The following is a 20,074-nucleotide window of genomic DNA, read 5'->3' as shown; positions in this document are numbered from 1 at the left end:
TGAACCAGAATGAGAGGAAATCGAGATACAGCCTCAAAAAGGCGCGACCCGTTTATGTTCTCTTCCTTGGCTCCGTGGTCTGTACGTAATTCCAATCTTTCGTTCCAATTTGCATTTGGCCCAATTCAATAAAAATCATTTAAAAATCCCGTTGAACCGAGCTGGCTCGCTTCTCTACTGGGTGGCCCCCACCCTTCGCGACCAAGTTACCCGTGGTTTCACGTGTTGCTTCATTTGTTTCCTCGTTCATTGCCGACAAACAGCCTCCCACTGACATCGAATCGCAGTATTTCACTATCCGTCCATCTCTTCACCCACGTTTTCTCTCCTTGTCCTCCTTCTTTCCTTCCTTCATCTCTAACCAAACGTAATAGCGTCATTCAATACTCCGTCGACGACACCACCACCACCACCACCCACCTTCCTTGTCTCGTCCTCATATACATTTTACGACACTCCATAACCTAACCGAAATGTTTATTTCCTTCGAAGCCAATTCCTGGCTAAACCTTTTTCAGTGGCGGACGGATTTTCAATTATTTCTGTCCTGTCGTATTTTTTTTCCCATCTGCTAAATCCTATATCGTCATCAGATCTAGATCCTCAGGTAGCCTTTCCGACTTTTTTTTTCCTCACCTTCTTCCTTCCTTCCTTCCTTCGTCGAAATTGCTCCTGCTTGGAGAAATGCGCACTCACGGTTTGTTTTTCTTTGGTGAACGGGACCCTCCGAATTCATTCCATCCTAATTTCCAATCCCACAAACGGCTGCCACCCCTCCCCCCCCCTCTTCTGTCACCGACCCAATGGAGCTTCCCGAAATTTCGGAAGATTCCCTCTTTTCCCTTTTATTGGGCAACTCAGAGCCGGCGATATGGTATGCTCGTTACGGTCGTCTATCATTGTTCGAATGAAACCCCCTCCTGCCCTTATTGCCGACGACATCAGACCCTGATCAACCTAACCAAGATATGACATTGTCAATTAGTTGGTAAGTTGGTATCTGTCTGCAACATATGAGTCCAGAAGGTTCGAGAGCAAACGTTCAACCATAACGTTTTTTTTTCCAAGCTTCGAGTGGCGCAGCAGAAGTACCTTTCTTTCGCGGCAGAAGACGTTGCAATCGTGGGTTCAGGGAGACGATGGTGGGAAGTAGTTTTTTTTTGGAAATTTCTAACGGTTCCGTGCGACCGCAACCTTGAGCCTTGAGATTTACGCCTGCACGAATCTTGGGGACACGAACCTCAACCTGCCTCTACTTTCTCTGCTTTCCCCGCACGGTGTGGGGCAGGCGTCCTCATTCCATCAAATTACGGTGATTACAACCTTGAACGGTAGCTTGTTGGCCCTTCGCGCGCCCTATGGAGTCTGCGCTCTCCCCAGCATCAAGCAGCCACGAACACGAACACGAACTTGAGGCGAACCCGGAGTCCAAAGATAAAGCCGCTTTCGAATCCTTGCCGAACCCAGGGCAGCAGCCTGCGCTCCCTTGTCAATTGATTTCTTGCCACTGCGTCGCTTCTTCCCCCCTATCATGAAGGGCGCGATATAAATAGCGCCGTTTCACGATGTGTTCACGTTTTAATTATGTCTTGTCAGAATATGTCGCTAAAACATTGTATGAGATAAGGAAGTGCAAGGGAAATTGAAACAGACATTGTGCTGCGAGACTTTCACTGCTCCGCGGCCGGTCCACGCCACTACTTCCTGTCCAGAGTATTTGAAAAGCCGATACTACCAGTGCCATCACTGTTGGCGCCCTCTTGGACCCGCGCCTCTGGCCTTTAGAGAATCCTGCAACTTCAATGATGTCACAGCTTTGATGTGTGTTCGACCCTCCCAACGACTGATAACCGTGGGCTCGTTCAGGCACGCACGCCATCAAATGGCTATCGCGTTCCCTTGAAGGAGATAGTTACAGGAGAGCGGAAGCTTTTAATTTTGATTTCCACGACTGGAATGTAAATGTGGAACCTGCAACTAGGATTCGAGCCCGAGGAGAAGCCAGCGAGAAAGAAAAAGAGCATTGGACATCGTTCGCGGGACAATATCGACATGAGAAGAATCGCACGCTTGACGTTCGGGCCCCATAGTGACTGGCATAGAAAGGACTTAGAGCTGCAAAGGGGCCTACATACGTCCAAGTCAATCATCGGTCCGAACATCCTGACAACATACGTTTCACTTACCCGTAATGGGACTGAATGTATTGAGAGCGAACAGAACGGAGTTTTTTCACAGATCGGCGTCTACCCTCTATGGCAGTAGCCAAAGATAATATAGGAGAGTAACTTTGGTTGGAGACGTCAATGCGTCCAATAAGACTCAGCAGAGACAAAACAGTTCACCTCTAACAGCTCCGAGAGGGACGGAATTGAACATGTACGCAGCTTGACTACAAGTAGCAACGAACTCCTTGATTTCCCTGTCCCTGCCTTATGGCCGACGAGGATTCATCGACATCAGGCCCTGAACCCTGATCACCAAGATAGGCCCATTGAACAAGAATAACGCCCTGAGGCATTCCTGAACTCGCGGGTCGAGTGTACTTGGAAGAGTTCACGACTCAGGACCGACATTCCGAACATTTTACTAGGACAAAAAGTTCAAAGATAAGAGCGACAGTGGTGAACGTCCGTACTTGGGTCTTGCTGTTTCACAAGCGAAATAGGTCTAACTCAAAACCGGTTCCTGCTGCTGTGCTTTGATATCATTTAAATCAGATGGTGGATAATCACGGACGTACACAGACGTCCATGATCCCTTGGGCCTTCTCGTAACCTCTGCTTCTTTCATCTCCCAGCGGTGAATTCTCTGGTTACGCATCGATGGACATATATGGCACGAACCTACACGGAGATTAGCCAATATGAATGTCTTCGGTAAAATTGGACATTACTTGCATCTTTCATTCAAAGTTCTGCCAGTGTCAAGAAAATGCGTGGTTCTGCACATCAGTATAACAAAATACCCGTTTTCCCGTTCGTGATCGCCTTGAAGCGCTTGCTTGAAACGGTCAATCTCTAACCCGGAGTACTAGTAGCATGTGATCTGTGTGTATATCATTGTCAGAGTGAAGGTCACTAACAAGGGGAAGATGATTACAAACACATGATAGAGAGTTTATCGTCGGGGGTAATAGCGTTTCCGACCTCTGACCCTTGATGCGGATAACTGTCTGCCACGCTGTGAGGCACTAGACGATACACGATAATCATTAGCACTCCCATAATCCATAGATAAAATCCCGTTTCCGCCCTTGGACTTTTTTTATTGGGCCTGCGGTATCCATGAACCGTAACCGTTGATCATCCGCTTGTAGGGAGCAGGATCTGTCCAAACTTGCCGTCGCTTCGAAGCCGTATAGTGGTGATATCCATCAGCCCTCACACAAACGTCGGTGGAGATAGGTGTAGAGTACGAGTTCACGGCGAAAAAATGTCATTGCAACCCCGGGCCACCACTACAACGTTGTGAATCGGTTCGAAGCATCTGAGCCGGTATCCACTTCAATGCCCGGCGGCCATGGGGAAGTATTGGTATTTTCAGAGCCCCGGCATCCTGATATCAGGGGACTAAAAAGAGCGATTCGGTGGAGACGCTAGCTCAGTATGAACAAACAACTCACGGATCCTTTTCTCGCAGTGGATAACCTCAAATTTCCCCGTCGCTTAGAGTTATAACCGTTCGGTAAAATCATCTACGCTGTGACAGGATGATTACAGCGTCATCATCGTATCACTGTATCAGGCCGATGCTCCATGGGCAAGGGGACTTCAAATTTGCCGCAGCGCAGAGAATGGAGGTTACCAAAGCATCGGAAAGCATAAGAGTTCTGTAGCAGGATTCATTGACATAACAGGGAGAGAGGGCAGTGATGGAGGTAGGAAAGAGATAAGAGGAGCCGGAGCGTAGTACGTCACGCGTTATTTGTCTGAGCTTGGACCAGAAGATGTCGCCAAATACCTGGCTACTTACCCGCCACCGTGACCTTCCAAACTTCCATCCCACGATGAACAGGGCGGCAACCATTCTTTCTTCGGCGTTGCTGGCCCTATCACTATAGACGGCACAATGTAGCGATGGGAAAACTGGACCTTGTCAGACGGAGCCTGAGGTGGACGTTTATGTCAGTAAAATGACATGGAAAACTTCCCCTTCATGGAGACTTGAAAGAAATCAGTATCATTTACAGCTCTCAAAGATAGGGCTGACAACGGGGACCTATTAAGCTTTCGTTCTCCTTTATTTAAAGTGCACCAGGTTCCAGCGTCCTGCATTCCTCTACAATTTTCTCAATTAGGCGACCGTTATGGTTATGGTTACCAAGGTGACTTTGTAAGGTTGCGGGACGAGGGCTCTTTTTAGACGGCGAATACTCCGCATGGGGATGACAGAAAGGCAGGTGCAGCGCTCTGTCCTTCCCTTTGTCTTCATATTCATATAATAGCCTTTACAGTACCGCATCAAATTCTACATCTCCTCTTGCCCTTTTCTCCCATATCTATCTTCACCTCTGGTATGTACATCTTTCACCCTGCTTTTTTGTATCTCAAGTTTGACTGTAGCGTTCCAATTGAGAAGATCAAAGACTTCGATGGCCGAGAACTCCAGACTAATTTCTCGGTACGTTCATCTCGAATAACTCAGTCTGCCTTTCACTGATGTTCGTAGTAGAAACGTTACGGAGGCTATTCCTCTTTGTCAACAATGCGAACACGCGTTCTTCCCATCCGACATTCGCCCATCGGCTTCTTTCGCAGAGCAGTGTCGCGGTTTCTATACCCCATCAAAGGGCCGAGGCAGAGATATCCTTCGCGAAATATCGCGTCTGGAAGGTGTTGTCAATGATTACGACCGCGAACTGACACGACTACGTGACATCGCTACTCAACTCGAATCAGGAAGAGCCCAAGTGCAAACCCACATCGACAGCTACACTAGCCTACTTTCTGCGCCAGTTCGTCGCCTGCGCAATCCCCTTTTCCAGTCGAACCATCCTTCCACTCTTTCTTTACCCGCCCATCATGACCCAGACAGAATTCTGAAGCGCATATTCACTTTTGCCTGCTATCGCGACGAAGACGAGCACGCCAACTCTCACCTTCAGTGGCTAACACCGCTGAAGATATCACACGTCTGCTCGCATTGGCGCAAGATATCCTTGGATTTGCCCGAGATGTGGTCATATCTAGACGTCAGCGGCGACCTAGATCCAGAGTCTAATCGGAAACTGTTGCACGCGTACATCGCCCGCGCTAGAACGGACACCCCGTTATCAGTCCGAATCGAGTTGGATAGGCATTTCTCCTACATGCAGCGTCACGTTCTCAACCTAATCCTGGATCACGCTGACCGATGGAGGGAGGCTATCATCGTCGTTGATCACCAACAGCTTTGGCGCTTCCTTTCCTTCCCCTTTGACATCCTGGAGAAGCTGGTCCTTCGTATTGGGAACATTCAAAGCAACCGTCCCGTCGATAATTTCAAATTCGCTCCTCGACTTCGTTATGTCAAAGTCGATGCAGCGCTGAGTGCTTTATCATTTCCCTTCAGTGTTCGACGCATAGACCTGAGGGGTCGGGCAGATCACTCAGACGTTGTTCGTCTTGAGGCACACCAACTCGATGTACCCGACCTTCATCTCTCTCTCTTCCCCGTATTCCGCGACGCACCCGTCCGGTTGACCAACCTCCAAGCGCTGACCGTCCATGCTCTCTCCCCCGATTTTGAGGCGTTCGCGCAAACGGTAACCATGCCCCACCTGAACCGTCTCAATATCGTCTTTGACAAAGACCACACGTACGACATCTCCTCCTTTCATTCCCTTCTCTCCACCGTCGAGCGCTCCGAATGCCAGCTTAGCGCGTTCAGCATGGACATGACGCATTGTCCTGGGAAGCACCATCAGTCGCACATAGAGAAGCTCCAGACTGACGAAAACGAGCTAAGGGATTTTTTGGATGCGATCCCTTCCATTACGGAGCTCCGTGTAGTCGAGCCTCGCGGTTCGAATTGCGAACACTGTAATATAATCACAATGCTGCTGTGGTGGCTCGTCGTCGCGGATTATTATGATACAAGTTCCTTGACTCTCCCCAATCTGAGGAAGCTGGAGCTTGTCTGGACGGCTGCGCCGGATGTAGGTGCGCTTGTCACTATGGTGCAGAGCAGGTTAGAGGAGCACGTGGTGGTTGAACGAGCCATGACCATGGACGTCGACAACGAAGAACGGCGTCAAAACGTAAGCGAAGGCGGGGGTGGTGACGGCACCAGCATGAGCGATGCTTATTCCGAAGGAAGTACTCGTTCGACTCAACGCGACAGCGACAGTGCTGTTCTTCTCAGCGCTCTAAAGTCTCTCGTTATCGGGACACGAGGAGAAGTAGAGGCGGACAGTTACATGTGGGAGTGGATGGAGGATATCAGAGCTCAGGGGATGGTGGTACATCTATGGTAGTCTTTTCTCCCCTTGTTCTCTTGGCATGTTGATTTCATTTTTCATTGGTACACTATTCATTGATACACTACTTAGTAAACCTATTATATGACCTACACTATATGCCTTCTTCATCATGCTATGCAGCCTTCCGGTAATAGGGCCTTCAATACATCACCAGTTAGCTGCCAGAATCGATTTGTGTTTGACTAGTTCACTGCGTATTTCGCTCATTTATTCTGTCCCCACACCCCCATTTATCAACCTAATTCCTTCAGATGTACCGTCAAGTTTATATTTGCTCTCTTTCTGAGCCGCAATGCGGTGCTACAAAATCGATGACAGACGGAAGCAAAAGGGGGCAGTACGTCACGCGTTATTTGTTTGAGTAGACGCTAGCAAATACCCAGTCTGAGTCTATTCATTCCTTTTTCTTGTGGACTGCCTTTTGCTACCCTACTGCATCTGTTCTTTCCCATTTCTCCCTATTTCTGTCTCCATCTCTGGGGTGGTAGTATTACTGCCTCCTTTTTGCATCACAAGCTGTTCGATGTTAGCGTTCTGATTGACAGAATTCTTTGTCTCTTCCCACGATGGCTAGGAAAAGAAAGTCAAAATCACGGTACGTTCTTTTCAATTAATTCAGTTGGTCCTTTTGGATCACATTGCCAATAGGAATGTCCCTCAGCCTATTTCTCTTCGTTGTCAATGCCGACACTCGCCCGTCTGTTCTTTTCACAGAGCAGCGTCGTAGTTTTTATGCCCCGTTAAACAGACAATGCAAGAAGATCGTCCGTGCACGTCTGCGCGACATTGTCACTCAGCTCGAATCAGGACACGCAGAAGCGGAAACTGACATCGACAACTACAGTAGCCTGGCTGCTGTGCCTATTCTTGGCCTTCTCAATCCCCCTGTCCAGTCAAATGCTTCACTCGCCTGCGTATTTTGACCCGGACAAGATTCTCAATCGCACACTCAATTCCTCCTGCCGCGATGAAGACGAGCACGCGAACTCTCACTTTCGGTGGTTAACGCCGCTGATGATATTACACATCTATTCTCATTGGCCCAAGCTATCCTTCCGCATCTGAAGACGCTGGAGCTCGTCTGAACGGCTTCTCCAGTCGTAGGTTCGCTCATAACTATGGTAGAGAGCCGGCCAGAGGAGCGTGTTGTAGTAGGAAGGAACGTGACCATGGTTCACGTCGAAGCTGAGGAAGAGATCAGAAGCGTCAACGAGGGCAAAAGTAACGACGACACTAGCATGAGCCATGCTTCTTTCCAGCCCTGTTGTTCGAGGATTCATTCAAATGAATGCAATAGCGACAATGCTGCCGTTGTCAGCGCTCTGAAGTCTCTGGTTATCTGCTCGCGAACAGAAAAAGAGGGGAACGGTACCATGATGAAATGAATGAACGAGCTGAGAGCCCGCGGTATGTATTTATGGTAGTCTTTCTTCTCGACATATTGGTTTCACTTTTCGTTGGTACATTATCACTCCACTAACGGGGATCGTGGTTTCGTCTACGACTCAATTATTCTACTTGTCGTTCTCTATGAGTTTGGCGAAGCAAGGTCACGTTTGGAGACAGTTTGTCTCGGATCTATGCAGGCGTCTGGAAATGACCGACCGTTCACCGGGATGGGTGAACCGGTCAGATTCGCCTCAGCTTCGGTGCGTCAGCCACAGGCCCCGCTGGTCCAGACTGGGTAATCATGACGATGTATCTTCGACCTCATCAATGAGTGTCCTGAACGAGTTCTACGTATCCAATCACATAGCCTTGTCGACGGCCAAGACATGTACGTTACTCGGCGCTTCCAACGGAGATTGCGGGAACGTAGGCAGTGGCTATATCACAAGGGTGATTTCTATTGAGTGATCCTCGGAGCAAAAGCTCCTGTGTCGATGACTTGTTCTGCAAGGCAGAGAAGCCCCGGAAGATGGGGTACAATTGTTTTGCCCTCTCGTGGATTTTGTGTGCTGATAGTGAGCTTCCATCTCCGCAGGGCAGATTCGCGGAAACTCGAGGTAGGTAAATCTCAGATCGGACTGTTTCCAAAGCCAGTGTCACCGCCGGTTGCGAATTACATATTCATTAAAGAGTAGGGATGCTAGTACTGTAGATATCACTAAGTTATCTCTTTGCTATCTCCTTGAGCCGCAAATGCGACACCATAAAATCGGTATCAGCCATTAACACACCGCCGCTTTCCTCTGCCCCAATCCAGGCAGCCGCTTCTACCCTGAAAGCTCTAGTCTCCTTGACCTTGAACAGCGAGATGGGTATAGGTATCATGAATTTGAGGTACCACCCATCGCGCATCAGCTCTTTTGCGTCGTCCCAGTCCTCTTCCTCTCCGTCCGAAAACTCGAATTCGTATTTCTTCTTCAAAGATAAACGCTGTACTTTGCACCGCCGTTTCTTCATAAACCAATTTGCCTCGGCAGTCATTCTCCATACGGGAAACGCACAGATGCCTAGGGAGCCATCGGACTTGCCCCACCCAACCGGCCCTCGGTAGTCGACGTGAAAATCTGATTGCATGTATCTGGGTTCAGGATCCGGGGTGGTTCTTGAAGATAATGGCGGTTCATAATCGAAGGACTGACATCGAAAGTCGATGTACCGAATGTCTGGGGTGTTTTCCATCGGAACATCCGCCCACCGCTCTGGATCCTTGAGGAGAAAGTGCATTCGAGCCGGTATCGCGATCACTTGACTAGAAGATAACCGGCGCGAATCAGAACGAGAAGAGGGGCACAAGCAGGAAAATTGACGAACCTGTCATCCATATCCCAAACATCAAAGAACTGTCTGCTCTTCTCGTAAAACGTCAGTGAGGCATTCATATCCCAGACCGTCGGACGGATGGCGGGCCTGGAACGGCAGGAATCGTTTTCTTTGGCTTTGGCTGTGTCGTCGTCCGCGCAAACGTCGTTCACGAGAAGCTTCTGGGGAAGATTGAACCGTTGGGGAACAAGGCGATTACTTGTCATGGAACAAAGATTGTCACGATGAGAAAACGGTAGTTTCTGTCCGAAAAAGTTCGTAACGTTGGTTGGTGGTGGTGGTGGGCCGGACACCAAGAAGGGTCTACGTAGAGCAATGGGGATTGGACGATTGTCTTCGTCGGGGATAGTAGGTATGTCGTCGTCGATACCAGGATAAACGATGATATCATCTCCATCTTCCAGCATGAGTTTGTTTGCTTCAAGCTCCTTCTTTAGCCCTTTTCGAGGGCGAACAGTCTCTGTGGAAGAGGACCTCTTCTTTGGAAACTTATACTGAGCAGCTTCATTCCCACGGCCTTTTGATGTTACACCACTTCGCGACTGTTGTCGATGTGAACGTCCTACGCGGAGAGTTTCTGTGGAGTCTGTTCTTTTGAGAGTAGGTCGAAAGGGCTCCGGAGTACATGGGCGGTCGTATATCTCTGGCTCGAGCGTCTGTGCGGGTGCAACATAGAGTTTGTTCGAGGCATACTGTCTGGTGAGGCGCTCCATGCAGGAAGACAGGAAAATGAGAAGTAAAAAGAAGTGAACGTTTAAAGGCAGATCTTAATGGTGGCAGATACCGAGTAAAGATCAACAATTAGATACACAAAGTAAAAGTGCCACTCACGGAACAAAGACTTGGCCTCAAGGCCTTTCTTTGTTTATGTGTGTGCGGATGCAATATAATTTCCCGTGATCACGGACATGAGGCGAGTACGAGCTAAAGTATTGCGGTGAGTCCCATAAGTATCCTCAAAGTTGCAGTACAAAAGACTACAACTTGCGGTTATTGCCCTGAAATTGTTAGCCTTAGCTCTACCCTCGAAAATCTGAATACCTACTAGCGGGCCTTGTTTCCCTATACAAAGATATTCTGAAAAATCTCCTTATGAGATTAATACAAGCCAATTTTTGAGTCAACAAGCAATTCGAGGATCACCGTCGCAGTCTTGTCGATCATTTATTTGATCTGGGTTGCTGGGAAATTTCGACAGCCCGGCATTTTCCACTCACTCGTGGCAATGACTCTTACGTGAGGGATCCTGATTCTCCCTAACGATATAAAACGTGGTCTCTGAAACGGCGCTCCAAATGCACGACTTATGTTTTGCTTTCTCGACTAGGATCAGCGTACAAAATCTCATCGATGCATGCTCGTCCTTGTCTTTGTTGTTCAAATTATTTGAAAAGAAAGGAAGCCTGGCGATCACATTTCCGGAAAAAGGAAACGCATCACACAGCCTTGCTACATGAGCTCGCGTGATGATCCTCTGCTGCTCGCTCGAGGAGTGGGATGTAACCGGCTATAACGAGGGCCTCGGAGACTGCCCTCAAATCAATTGCAACATGTGAATGGCTATCTAGTAATACAAGGGAGAGGTGGGTGGGGGACAAAAAACTCAACGACTTGTACAATAATGGTCCAGTAATACTGAATGAGGATTGGTTAAGTCTGGCGAAGCCAAGACTACTCGAGTGAGCCAATTGTGAGATAAATGAAGAGGTGGAGCCTCACCAGGCAACAGGAGTTACTGACAGGTGAAGGAGGAGGTGAAGCCTCGAAGCCTGGGATTGGTGGTCAGGAAAGATTGACAGTGAGAAAGTGGAGCTCATCTCACTTAGGGATGCGGGATGAAAGTGGGAATGGAGAAGAGATACCTGGCGCCGATGTCTCTCATGAATCAGCATCAGCCGAGACTTGGCACTGAGACAGAGACGGCACCGGCAATCCCTCTTCATGGACGAGCGGAGCTCTGTATCTCTGTGTCGACAGAGATTGTGACAACCTCGAGAGTCACGCAGAGGCCTGCGAAAACGCTCCCTACCCTTGGAATCCGCCTTTACGACGGCCTTTCGCGATCACACGGATGGATGACGTAATACGGCAGTCGTGTTCCGAGCGCAGTTGGACTCGTGCTGTACTTGTTTCTCACACTGCTAAGTTTCATTCAGTACTCCCAGCACCCAGATAGTGTCATGGCAGATGCACCTCGACATTTATCCTTTTCCCAAAGGATAACACTGCTCTGTGTGGCATGTCGTCTTCGTACGTAATCCATATTTAATCTGAAATCAGCTAACATTCGTTCGAGCCCAGTGATCTATTTCCCCTGGCGCCTGTTCGTTTCATTTTTCACCTATGAGCGCAATAACAGCTGGCGGAGAATCTGGACTATGGTCGTATTCGATGTCTTCCTGACGCATGGCAAAGGGCTCCCCGCGCCAAGTTCTTTCAGCAACTATGAATCTTGGACCAAGGCGGCCGGCCTGGAACCCACCGTCGAAGATCTTTGCAATGGCGCCAAGCTCCTCTGGGTCGGACCAAAAAGCCTGGACAAGGTGTTTTTTTATTGCCACGGTAAGTTATTCATCGCGCTTTTTTCTACGAAGGAAAATGCACATCCGAGCTTGAACCTGGTCGAGCCTTCCCATGCCAATAGCTCTCATTGTCCAGTATGAAAGATGTTCTCTTGGAGGCTTCCCTCAACTATCTGAATCGGACGTTTCTCTGACCAGTGTACGGTTTTCGCAACCGAGGTTGATGAGATCAAGTCTATTTTGTTCCTTAATTCTTGGCTCGTGAATATAGGCTGGACTGTTACTAAAAGCGCTGTTACAGGAGGAGGTTACAAAATTAGCCTGGGTGGAAAACAGCTATCTTGGCTGCGTTACATGCAACTAGAACTCGAAAAACGAGGTGTTAATATCGGTATCGCCGTCGTTTCATACAGTAAGTACAAAACCCGTGAACTTCTAGTCAGGCATTGATTTACATATCCATTGCAGATCTCCTCCCCAATGCCGTTTTCCCCAGCCAATTACGCGAAGCAACAGACGGTCTTAAGCGCCTCATATCAGCGGGTGTCTTACCGGAGAACATCATCATCGGTGGTGACTCTGCAGGAGGGAACCTCACACTCCAGCTTCTCTCCCACATACTCTATCCCCTACACTCGATAGAACCAGCCCCGGTCCGCTCGGACGCGCATTTTCGCGGTCTACTCCTCGTTTCACCCTTTGTCGGAGCGATGCAGGATGCGCAGATGCCTTTGTCACTCCTAGCTCCCCGACACGAGCGCGATTTTATCCCGGCGGAGTACCACAGTGGTGTTTGTCAGGATCTTCTTAGGGATGTCCCTCCAGATGACATTGCATACGTGGATGTTTTGGAGGGGCGAAAGGAGTGGTTCAAGCCTCTGAGTCAAACCGTTGGGCGCATCCTCGTCACAGTGGGGGAATGGGATTTTCTTCGGGAGAAGGGTGAGCGGCTTTATGAGGGGTATTTGAAGCCCTTTCATGGTGACATCAGGTTCGTGCTGGAGAAGGATGGGATTCATGTTACGCCGATCTTTGATTTTGTCGCGAAGGAGAAGCGGTTGAACGAGTTGACGCCCTTGATGATTGAGTGGTTGGCCGACACCATGAAGGAGTCTCGGTGAAGTCACCGTGATTATGGTGTAATAAGTGTAACTGCTAGATAGCATTTTCACGCAGAAAAATTGTCCGTGGATTTAAAACAGGAGGGAGCTAAAGACAACGTAGTGGGAATACCGTTGTGTATGATAACTGCGATCACTAAAGCGCAATGAAAGCAGGTGCGAATCAAAAGCGACAAATTAATAGACTCGAACACTTTTCGGCAGGTCCATGGACCATCAGAATCCAAAGGTCCTTCCTCCGGATGCAGGAGGCGTTGAGCGGACCGCTGCGCCAAGTCGGAATGTCAATGAGAGTAGAAAAGGGAGAGAATAGAAAATTTCTTGCAGGTGTACATATAGCTTGGCCCCGCCATCTGGTTGTACACAGGAAAGTGTGGCGGCGACGGATGGGGAAGCCCAGATTACGGCATAGATGATAGCGTCAAGGGGTTCAAGCTTCGAATTCAAGGGCTCAACGGCATCGACATCTGCAAAGATGTACGTTATTCAATCGCGACGTAGAATAGATAGCTCGAGAGATGGCTTTGGAATCAAAAGATACCAACTTTTACTACAACAATAAAAGACATTCTAAATCCGAGTCCTAGCTTGGCAAGCTGTTGATATTCACATTTCACGAGCGCCTCGGTTCGTTCCTGATTCAAGAGCAACGTTAAGATTTCGTGTCTGCGTGCAAACCGGAAGATCTGTTCAACTTCCTGATGTTAAGAAGGGTCGCAGTCGCGTAAGATATCAGATCTACATTTCACGGAAGTTCTTAATGGAAGTTGTCACACCGTCGACCAAGACCAAATCGAGACTAGCAGAGCCTAGCAACGCGAGGCACCGTGCAATGCGAATTCCAATTGAGACGCCACGTACGGTAAGCGGCATCTAGATGACTGGAAAGCTGTATTGGGTCTGGTATAACATCAATACGCAGGGAAAGAACATATCTAGAGCTCTGAAGTGATGTCAAACTTTCATCATTCTGATTGTGGGCCGGTCTCGCTTGATGTAGGCATTGACAGGGCGTCGAAGCCATATATGACTTATGCAATAAGAGCGGGTCCTGTCTAGTTATCTCTTGACCTGATTTGACTGTGAGTTCTTTCGGTGGATAAGAATTAGGGTATAAAGAGACAGGCCATGTGATAAAGCATTCAGGTTGTGGGGATACAGAGGGAGAGGATGACTGTGGCCTTTGATGTGATGCGTCATAACATGACGGTGAATACATACAGTTCAGAGACATCCCATATACCTTTGGTGTGGGCTGACAGGAGATTTGTCCGAAGATTCCAAGTGAAAATGGCCGATCACAGCAGCAGGCCATCTTCGCTGTTATGTAGTGTGATTGTGGTGGCGCCAGAGCGTCTTGCCGGTTAGCGCAATAAGATATTGCGGGATCGGAAACTAAATAATTTCGCATTCCTAGTTAATTATTCCGGTTCTTGATGACATACCCTTGCTTCTAGGTGTCAACTGAGATGAAAGCAGCTACAAGACGTGGCGGCGAATTGTCGCCCCAATTACGGAGTTATTGTACCAGATTGAAGAGTGTAATCGAGAAAGATGGTATGCGGTGGGACCTCGCCCGCAGGTCTGAGGTGAACGTATCACGGGAGGCTATCGACTTGTGAACGCGTCGCATTCCGTCTGGCGTTCCTTTGTGATTGTTTTTTTGTATTTGGGGATGCTGAGAGCACTTCAATCGAGAGAAAGGGATTCACAGATGCAGGAGTTACAGGAAAGATGAGCTGGCGTATGTCTTCCATCAACCGAGGAAATCCTTGTGAGGAGAAAAGCAAGCGTTCTCGAAAAATGTCCTTGGCATTCATGGCTGGTGGAAGAGAAACATATATCCCCTGTGATTGCGTTTTCTAGAGATTATCACGCATACTGTGTTATTCCCTGCCGTTGGCGTTCCAAACTGAACTTGTCCATGGCGAAAGCTTAACCCTAGTCCCATCGTTCATCATCGCGCGAGAGACGAATCGTCGCCCCAAACGTCCATCAAATGCCAACAGGCGCTTTATTACGCGGCATGTCGTTTGACCGAGCGGCAACGACGTCCGACCGTAGACAAGAAATGGGAGATTGACTCTGCGGAGCAAAGGTTGACGTGTACGGGATAGGGCTAGAATCGATAGATGATATCGAAGGCTCGCAGGCCACGATTTCCCGTTATGTATGTTGTTTCTGAGAGGATCTTGAAAACTTGAGGAACAGATAGTCAGGAGGCAGACCTCCCAGTCTAAGACGGAAGCACAGAAGACAGTGGTCAGTAAACATCGTGTTTACCATGGATTGCATTGTTGGATTAGCAAGCAGGAGCTCCGTCGTATCCCGCCGGCCGAGCTCGATACCCCTTTATGTCGGGATGGACTATATATATTGAATACGGTCCGTCGAGCACCCTCACCACGTTTCTGCTTATCGCTACGCTGTGTGAGGTCTACATTATAGCTAACAGTGTACTCTATTAGGTGCTACAAATGCACGTCACTTTCTTAGATGCATTAGCTGACCTCTGTAGAGAGTTGAAAGAACGGGTGCATAGGGTAAGTTATGAATAATTCGATGTCGGCTTAAATGAACATTCTCGGAGTGGTGTTCTTTATTCTTTCGAGCGTAATGGATTTTTTCCTTCCTCGTCGATGATCTAATCATCCTGTTCCACAATTCCGCCAGGAGAATCGAACTCGAAGTGAGTGGTAAGGGAATAGAAACCTACACCTATCTCGTGTGCTACTGCGACGAATGCAAACATGCAATCCTTACCGACAATCTCTGATGCCAATGAGAGCGTCGCACGGTTCTTCATTGTTGGTGCTAAAAAGCTGACCTCGATATTCTCCCCCATCTGCCTCCGAGATTTATGTACCCAGCCTCGCAGCAGATCCTTCACTATTGTTGCACTATCGATAACTAAATTCTCAGCAGAGGCTTTCATCTTTTTCGGTCATACAAGCTGACCACGCTCGCCTTCGACATCCAGAGCAAGGATGAAAGGAGATGAATATCCTCTGAGAAATAGGGTCCACGGACCAGACCTGTATCTGTCGCCCTTACCTGAAGTCGGTGGGTCGGCGGCGTGCCTATTCCCTCAAAAATGTCCACCCGCTTCCTTCGACATGTTCACACAGATCGTCCCAGCCTTGTCTGTATAAACAGCTACATCTCTAATGTACCCTCTTCCCACTCCCAACTTCGTCATGTCGGTACGCTCTTTATGGCAGAGAAACATTGCTCCACCAGGGCATTGCGTGTCATTCAGCCTTACATTTCGGAGAGGACCTTACTCCTTGGACCTGGTGCGTCGTTTCGAACGGCACCCACATAGAATTTTGCTTCTCTCCTGGCTGTCTTTATCCGATGTGGATTGAAGTACGGCTGTAGCGGGCAACTGGTTGGTGGAGCGTACGGCCATGAGAGGCGAACGGAAGTAACCGCGGAGGAAGGAAACGATAATGAAAGAGGGACCAGTTGAACAGACAAGGAAATAAAAAGCAATCATCAGGCAATGTGAAACGTAAACTATGATAAACGCGCTTCATTCGGCCTTCGGTATTGAGCTGCTGCTGGTCCCAAGCATTGCCCTGATGACAGAGCAGAGAACAAGACAGGACCGTCCAACATCGCTGCATCTGTTCCACATATCTCAGCACTCATAGAGGAGTATGTAGGCATTTTCATCGCACTCCTAGATGATCTGATGATTCTACACAAACTCTGATCGGCACCTCAGGATATAGAGGCGGGACGCGCAAGGGATTGGATCTCACAATAAGCGGCATCACTCCCACTGAATCACGTTATTTTCCTTCAAGTTCTCATCCTGACTCTTACGGTGGCGTCCTTTTACGCACCCTCCGTGACTTGAACTCTGGAAAAATCATTTCGGGTCCATCTCTCCTTGTGGATCATATCCTACAGCTCCGCCGGGTGGAAATAATTCCACAGTTGGTCGAGAATCACTGGGAAAGACATTAACACCTTCAACAACACATGTTTGGGTGAAAGAAAAACTTGCATGTTCCTTCATCCATCCCCAAACACAAATACTGCACTCCACATATACAGATCCCCTTGCATCAGCCTAGATCTCTCCCATCCTGTCGCCACGGCTTCTTCCACTCACCCTCGAGTAGGTTTCATTTCCCGGCCTTACCGCTACTTTGTTCATCCCGAGAGGTTGACGGCAAATGGGCGAGCGCAGACACTGCTCGGCGTTCTTCCCCAGAAGGAGCTCTCCGGATTAAAAGACAAGACCCTGAACGCGTATCTGGCGGAATATCAGGCTGGTATCGATAGAAAGGCCAAGCTGGAGGAATTAATGGGTGCGCGTCAGAGAGGTATCTCATCGTCCCCGACAAAGTACATGAAATTGATGGGCTGTATTGAATACCTGAAAGCTGTCAAGTCTGCAGCTGGTGATGATGATGGAGCGAACTGAATTGTGAGGGTAAGTGGCTACTGAGATCTCGTCGTGTTCCTATATATCCGTGTCTTTAGGGTCATTGAGACAAGCTAGGCATGATTCGCCATGTTCTTCCTACTGCCGACGTGTCTCTTATGTGTATTTCATTTCCGTTATCGTTTCTCTGCCTATCTGCAAATATCGTCTCACCTGCGGGACGTCTCTATATGTAGAACCGTCCTCAGCTCCACCTGTTTATATCCAATCTCCTCTGTCCACTTCCATCTGAAGAACGGTGTTCGACGCCAACGCCGATGTCTCAGTCCAAGTTCTCCATTAGGATTTCAAGACCGAAATGCCACAGACTCCTTCCTCTGCTCCCTCTTCTGCGAAAAAATAAATTTCCACCGTCGTTCGAGTCAAGCTGATTTTCACGATTCGCTTGCCAGCTCAGTAACAAATTATCTATCTTCTCACTTTTCCACACGACCGAGCGGTGGGGACGACGGTGGTGCCCAACCGCCCTCGTACGAGCTACCCTACCCACTGTTCATCGGCAGTCGTGCCCTCCAGACACCCTTTGTTAGCATATCTCAGCTCAAGGGCCACCTATGTCTCTTGAGGCACTTTGCCTCCCTCAAGGAACGAGTCGAAGGGATGGACCATTCCAGATACCCAGATGCCCCCAGCGATAATCACTGCAAGTGGTCGTGGTTCGTCGGACTGGCCGTTGAGAGGTATGTTCCTTGGCGAATGGTAGACTGCCGAGACTTGACGGTATTCATTAGGTTCGAAAGATGGTGCAAGGCGCTGACAGCTCAAGATGAATCTGGTTTCGCTAACCAGCATCTGCCTCTTGTCGACGTTATCATGGTGAGCGATAGTACGTTTTGGTATCTAACGTGTTGCTAATTTCGAGCTGCACAGGTGTGGCATGCCTACTTGTTAAATCCTGCGTATCTTTCGCATGACGCATCGGTGATGTTACGTTGATGGCATATCAGGCGGTATTCTGAAGATTCGTTACGAAACAAGCACATCGAGATACTTACAAGAATGGGTGACTGGTTTCAGGACCTCGTATGGTTACCTTGAATTATTTTCTCGAGGTTGAGCTGACTGGACAGATTAGGAACGGACATGCTACACCATCGACTGGCCTCCGTCAGACGCCCGTGTCCAGAACTGGCTGCAGAAGACCCATCTCCCCTATGATCCTTTCGAGTCGGCAATGATATTGATTGAGCGAGAAATACTTTGCCCCAGATGTATTACGAAGGTCAACGTTCGTGAGTACTAGTACCGTTCTGTCTTGATAGTCATCTCTGAATGAGGTCTAGGCTTGGTGAATCCCACTGGCAATGGATATCTCCAGCAGGAGTTCACGACCACATGTCCGGGGTGCCAGCTGAATATTACGAAGGAAAAGCTGGCTTTTCATAAACTTGTGGACGACGTGAGGACCAGCAACGTCCTTGCGTACGTTCTGACTGCCGTCTCTTTCTTTCTGCTGATCGATACCTTTGACATCTAGCGGAACTCTTCACACGCCTTAGAATATCGACGATTCCGAGCGTGCGAGGGCTATCAAGTCCCGCATTTTGGAGATGAGGTCGCCGGAATTTATGAAGAGAAAGGCAAAAAATGAACAGCAATGGGCAGTCAAGGCAGAGGAGAAAATGGACTACAGCATGCAGAAACTTCGAAATGCTATGAGTGGGTATATTGCATACGAAGATCACCTGTATGTTGGGATTTTCTGTTTCTTTGGCAATCCTGATGTTGAAGTGTTAGGCTGTCTGGAATTATGAGTGCGTACGAAGACGACAAGATATTTTCCTTGGGTCTCGTCGGTGCAGTGGGTGCCTTTGTGAGCACTCTATAGACGGAATACTAACACCGTAGAGGTTCTCCGACAAGGATCCTTTGTTGACAAGATGCATAAACTAGGCTGGACAGACCTGGACTTTTTCTCATTCTCCGAGGATGAAGTACCGCTAAAGCACTGCATTGCTCGTTATCATGCGTAAGCATGTTGCCCTCTTGGTGTTTCTTGCTCAATGACCTCACACCAATCCAGATTCCTGGACCTGATATCATCGTCACCGGGTGGTTTCTTTGTCCCGACACTGGACATTGACCTGGTTTGGCATACTCACCAGCTCATGGCCCGGAAGTATTCCCGCGACTGTCTCGAATATGTCCGTCGATTCGTTGACCATGACGATAAGGTGGACGAAAACAGGCTTGCAAACGCCTTCGACATGACTTGTCGGGCATGGAAAGTACGTAATTCGCCCTCTGCTTTCTCTGCGGTCTACTGACCCTTCGCAGGACCGTTTCAGGATCGCATATACGCACTGCGGGTGTCCGCTCCCGGGCGACACGATTGGACAGAAAATAAGCAGACTTGTAACGATATATAAGCAGTCGGTGGCACCTTCTTACCTCGACCCACCCCGGGATCGAGATGATCTTCTTGCAGCGACACATCCGAGCGACCATAATACGGTATACTCGTTCCAGAACCGGCGGCAGCTTTACGCTCTGAGGCGAGGAAGGCGTGAGAAGCGAGAGAGGAGGATTAAGCGAGAGGAAGAGAAGGGAACTAGTGGGAACAGGAGCGTCGATCATGACCCGGCCTTTTTGATGCCCGTGTCGTTGTCTTTTGACTATGTAGGGTGTGTGACGAGGACGGGGCATGTAGTTGAAGGACGCAGGAGTGTAGAGCGACGTGCTGCTGCTGTACGTCTTTTCTGTATCATGATCTTACTTGGAACTTACTCTCGTTTTGTAG

At 48.7% G+C, this 20,074-nt stretch overlaps 8 protein-coding genes across 8 annotated transcripts; 6 read left to right on the top strand and 2 right to left on the bottom strand.

The window, feature by feature from the left end:
- Positions 1–54: 54 nt before the first annotated feature.
- Positions 55–463, top strand: BT62DRAFT_1004646 (uncharacterized protein; the record flags this gene model as incomplete). The annotated part of the gene is made up of 3 exons (XM_043177055.1): positions 55–81; positions 162–318; positions 375–463. 3 exons carry the CDS (start codon positions 55–57, stop codon positions 461–463), a joined length of 273 nt encoding a protein of 90 aa, XP_043041374.1.
- Positions 464–4,309: 3,846 nt separating this feature from the next.
- Positions 4,310–7,386, top strand: BT62DRAFT_919056 (uncharacterized protein; the record flags this gene model as incomplete). Its single annotated transcript, XM_043184122.1, has 8 exons — positions 4,310–4,335; positions 4,448–4,516; positions 4,566–4,623; positions 4,793–6,442; positions 6,584–6,616; positions 6,715–6,800; positions 6,952–7,058; positions 7,112–7,386. The coding sequence occupies 8 exons, from the start codon at positions 4,310–4,312 to the stop codon at positions 7,384–7,386; spliced, it is 2,304 nt and encodes a 767-aa protein (XP_043041373.1).
- An 11-nt stretch (positions 7,387–7,397) lies between these two features.
- Positions 7,398–7,824, bottom strand: BT62DRAFT_930907 (uncharacterized protein). The gene has a single exon (XM_043186033.1). It carries the CDS (start codon positions 7,708–7,710, stop codon positions 7,498–7,500), a length of 213 nt encoding a protein of 70 aa, XP_043041372.1. The 5' UTR covers positions 7,711–7,824; the 3' UTR covers positions 7,398–7,497.
- A 678-nt stretch (positions 7,825–8,502) lies between these two features.
- Positions 8,503–10,009, bottom strand: BT62DRAFT_930906 (uncharacterized protein). Its single transcript, XM_043186032.1, has 2 exons — positions 9,224–10,009; positions 8,503–9,161 (listed from the first exon to the last, which is right to left on the bottom strand). Exons 1-2 carry the CDS (start codon positions 9,943–9,945, stop codon positions 8,576–8,578), a joined length of 1,308 nt encoding a protein of 435 aa, XP_043041371.1. The 5' UTR covers positions 9,946–10,009; the 3' UTR covers positions 8,503–8,575.
- Positions 10,010–10,799: 790 nt separating this feature from the next.
- BT62DRAFT_930905 (uncharacterized protein) lies at positions 10,800–11,161 on the top strand. Its single transcript, XM_043186031.1, has one exon. It carries the CDS (start codon positions 10,932–10,934, stop codon positions 11,142–11,144), a length of 213 nt encoding a protein of 70 aa, XP_043041370.1. The 5' UTR covers positions 10,800–10,931; the 3' UTR covers positions 11,145–11,161.
- Positions 11,162–11,610: 449 nt separating this feature from the next.
- On the top strand, positions 11,611–12,875 carry BT62DRAFT_891912 (alpha/beta-hydrolase; the record flags this gene model as incomplete). Its single annotated transcript, XM_043183087.1, has 3 exons — positions 11,611–11,794; positions 12,056–12,166; positions 12,223–12,875. The coding sequence occupies 3 exons, from the start codon at positions 11,611–11,613 to the stop codon at positions 12,873–12,875; spliced, it is 948 nt and encodes a 315-aa protein (XP_043041369.1).
- A 3,094-nt stretch (positions 12,876–15,969) lies between these two features.
- Positions 15,970–17,313, top strand: BT62DRAFT_1004641 (uncharacterized protein; the record flags this gene model as incomplete). Its single annotated transcript, XM_043177054.1, has 3 exons — positions 15,970–16,171; positions 16,606–16,819; positions 16,941–17,313. 3 exons carry the CDS (start codon positions 15,970–15,972, stop codon positions 17,311–17,313), a joined length of 789 nt encoding a protein of 262 aa, XP_043041368.1.
- Positions 17,314–17,715: 402 nt separating this feature from the next.
- Positions 17,716–19,983, top strand: BT62DRAFT_870840 (uncharacterized protein; the record flags this gene model as incomplete). Its single annotated transcript, XM_043182520.1, has 11 exons — positions 17,716–18,014; positions 18,066–18,150; positions 18,205–18,233; positions 18,282–18,357; positions 18,410–18,566; positions 18,618–18,772; positions 18,834–19,021; positions 19,072–19,135; positions 19,185–19,303; positions 19,358–19,562; positions 19,612–19,983. Coding segments are annotated over 11 exons (1,749 nt in total), but the record flags the coding sequence as incomplete, so codon positions are not given.
- Between the last annotated feature and the right edge of the window lie 91 nt (positions 19,984–20,074).

The sequence above is a fragment of the Guyanagaster necrorhizus genome (assembly GCF_019112545.1).
Source record: "Guyanagaster necrorhizus MCA 3950 unplaced genomic scaffold BT62scaffold_9, whole genome shotgun sequence".
Taxonomy (NCBI): Eukaryota; Fungi; Basidiomycota; class Agaricomycetes; order Agaricales; family Physalacriaceae; genus Guyanagaster; species Guyanagaster necrorhizus.
The sequence above is the reverse complement of the archived record's forward strand: the minus strand, read 5'-3'. Positions and strand labels throughout refer to the sequence as shown.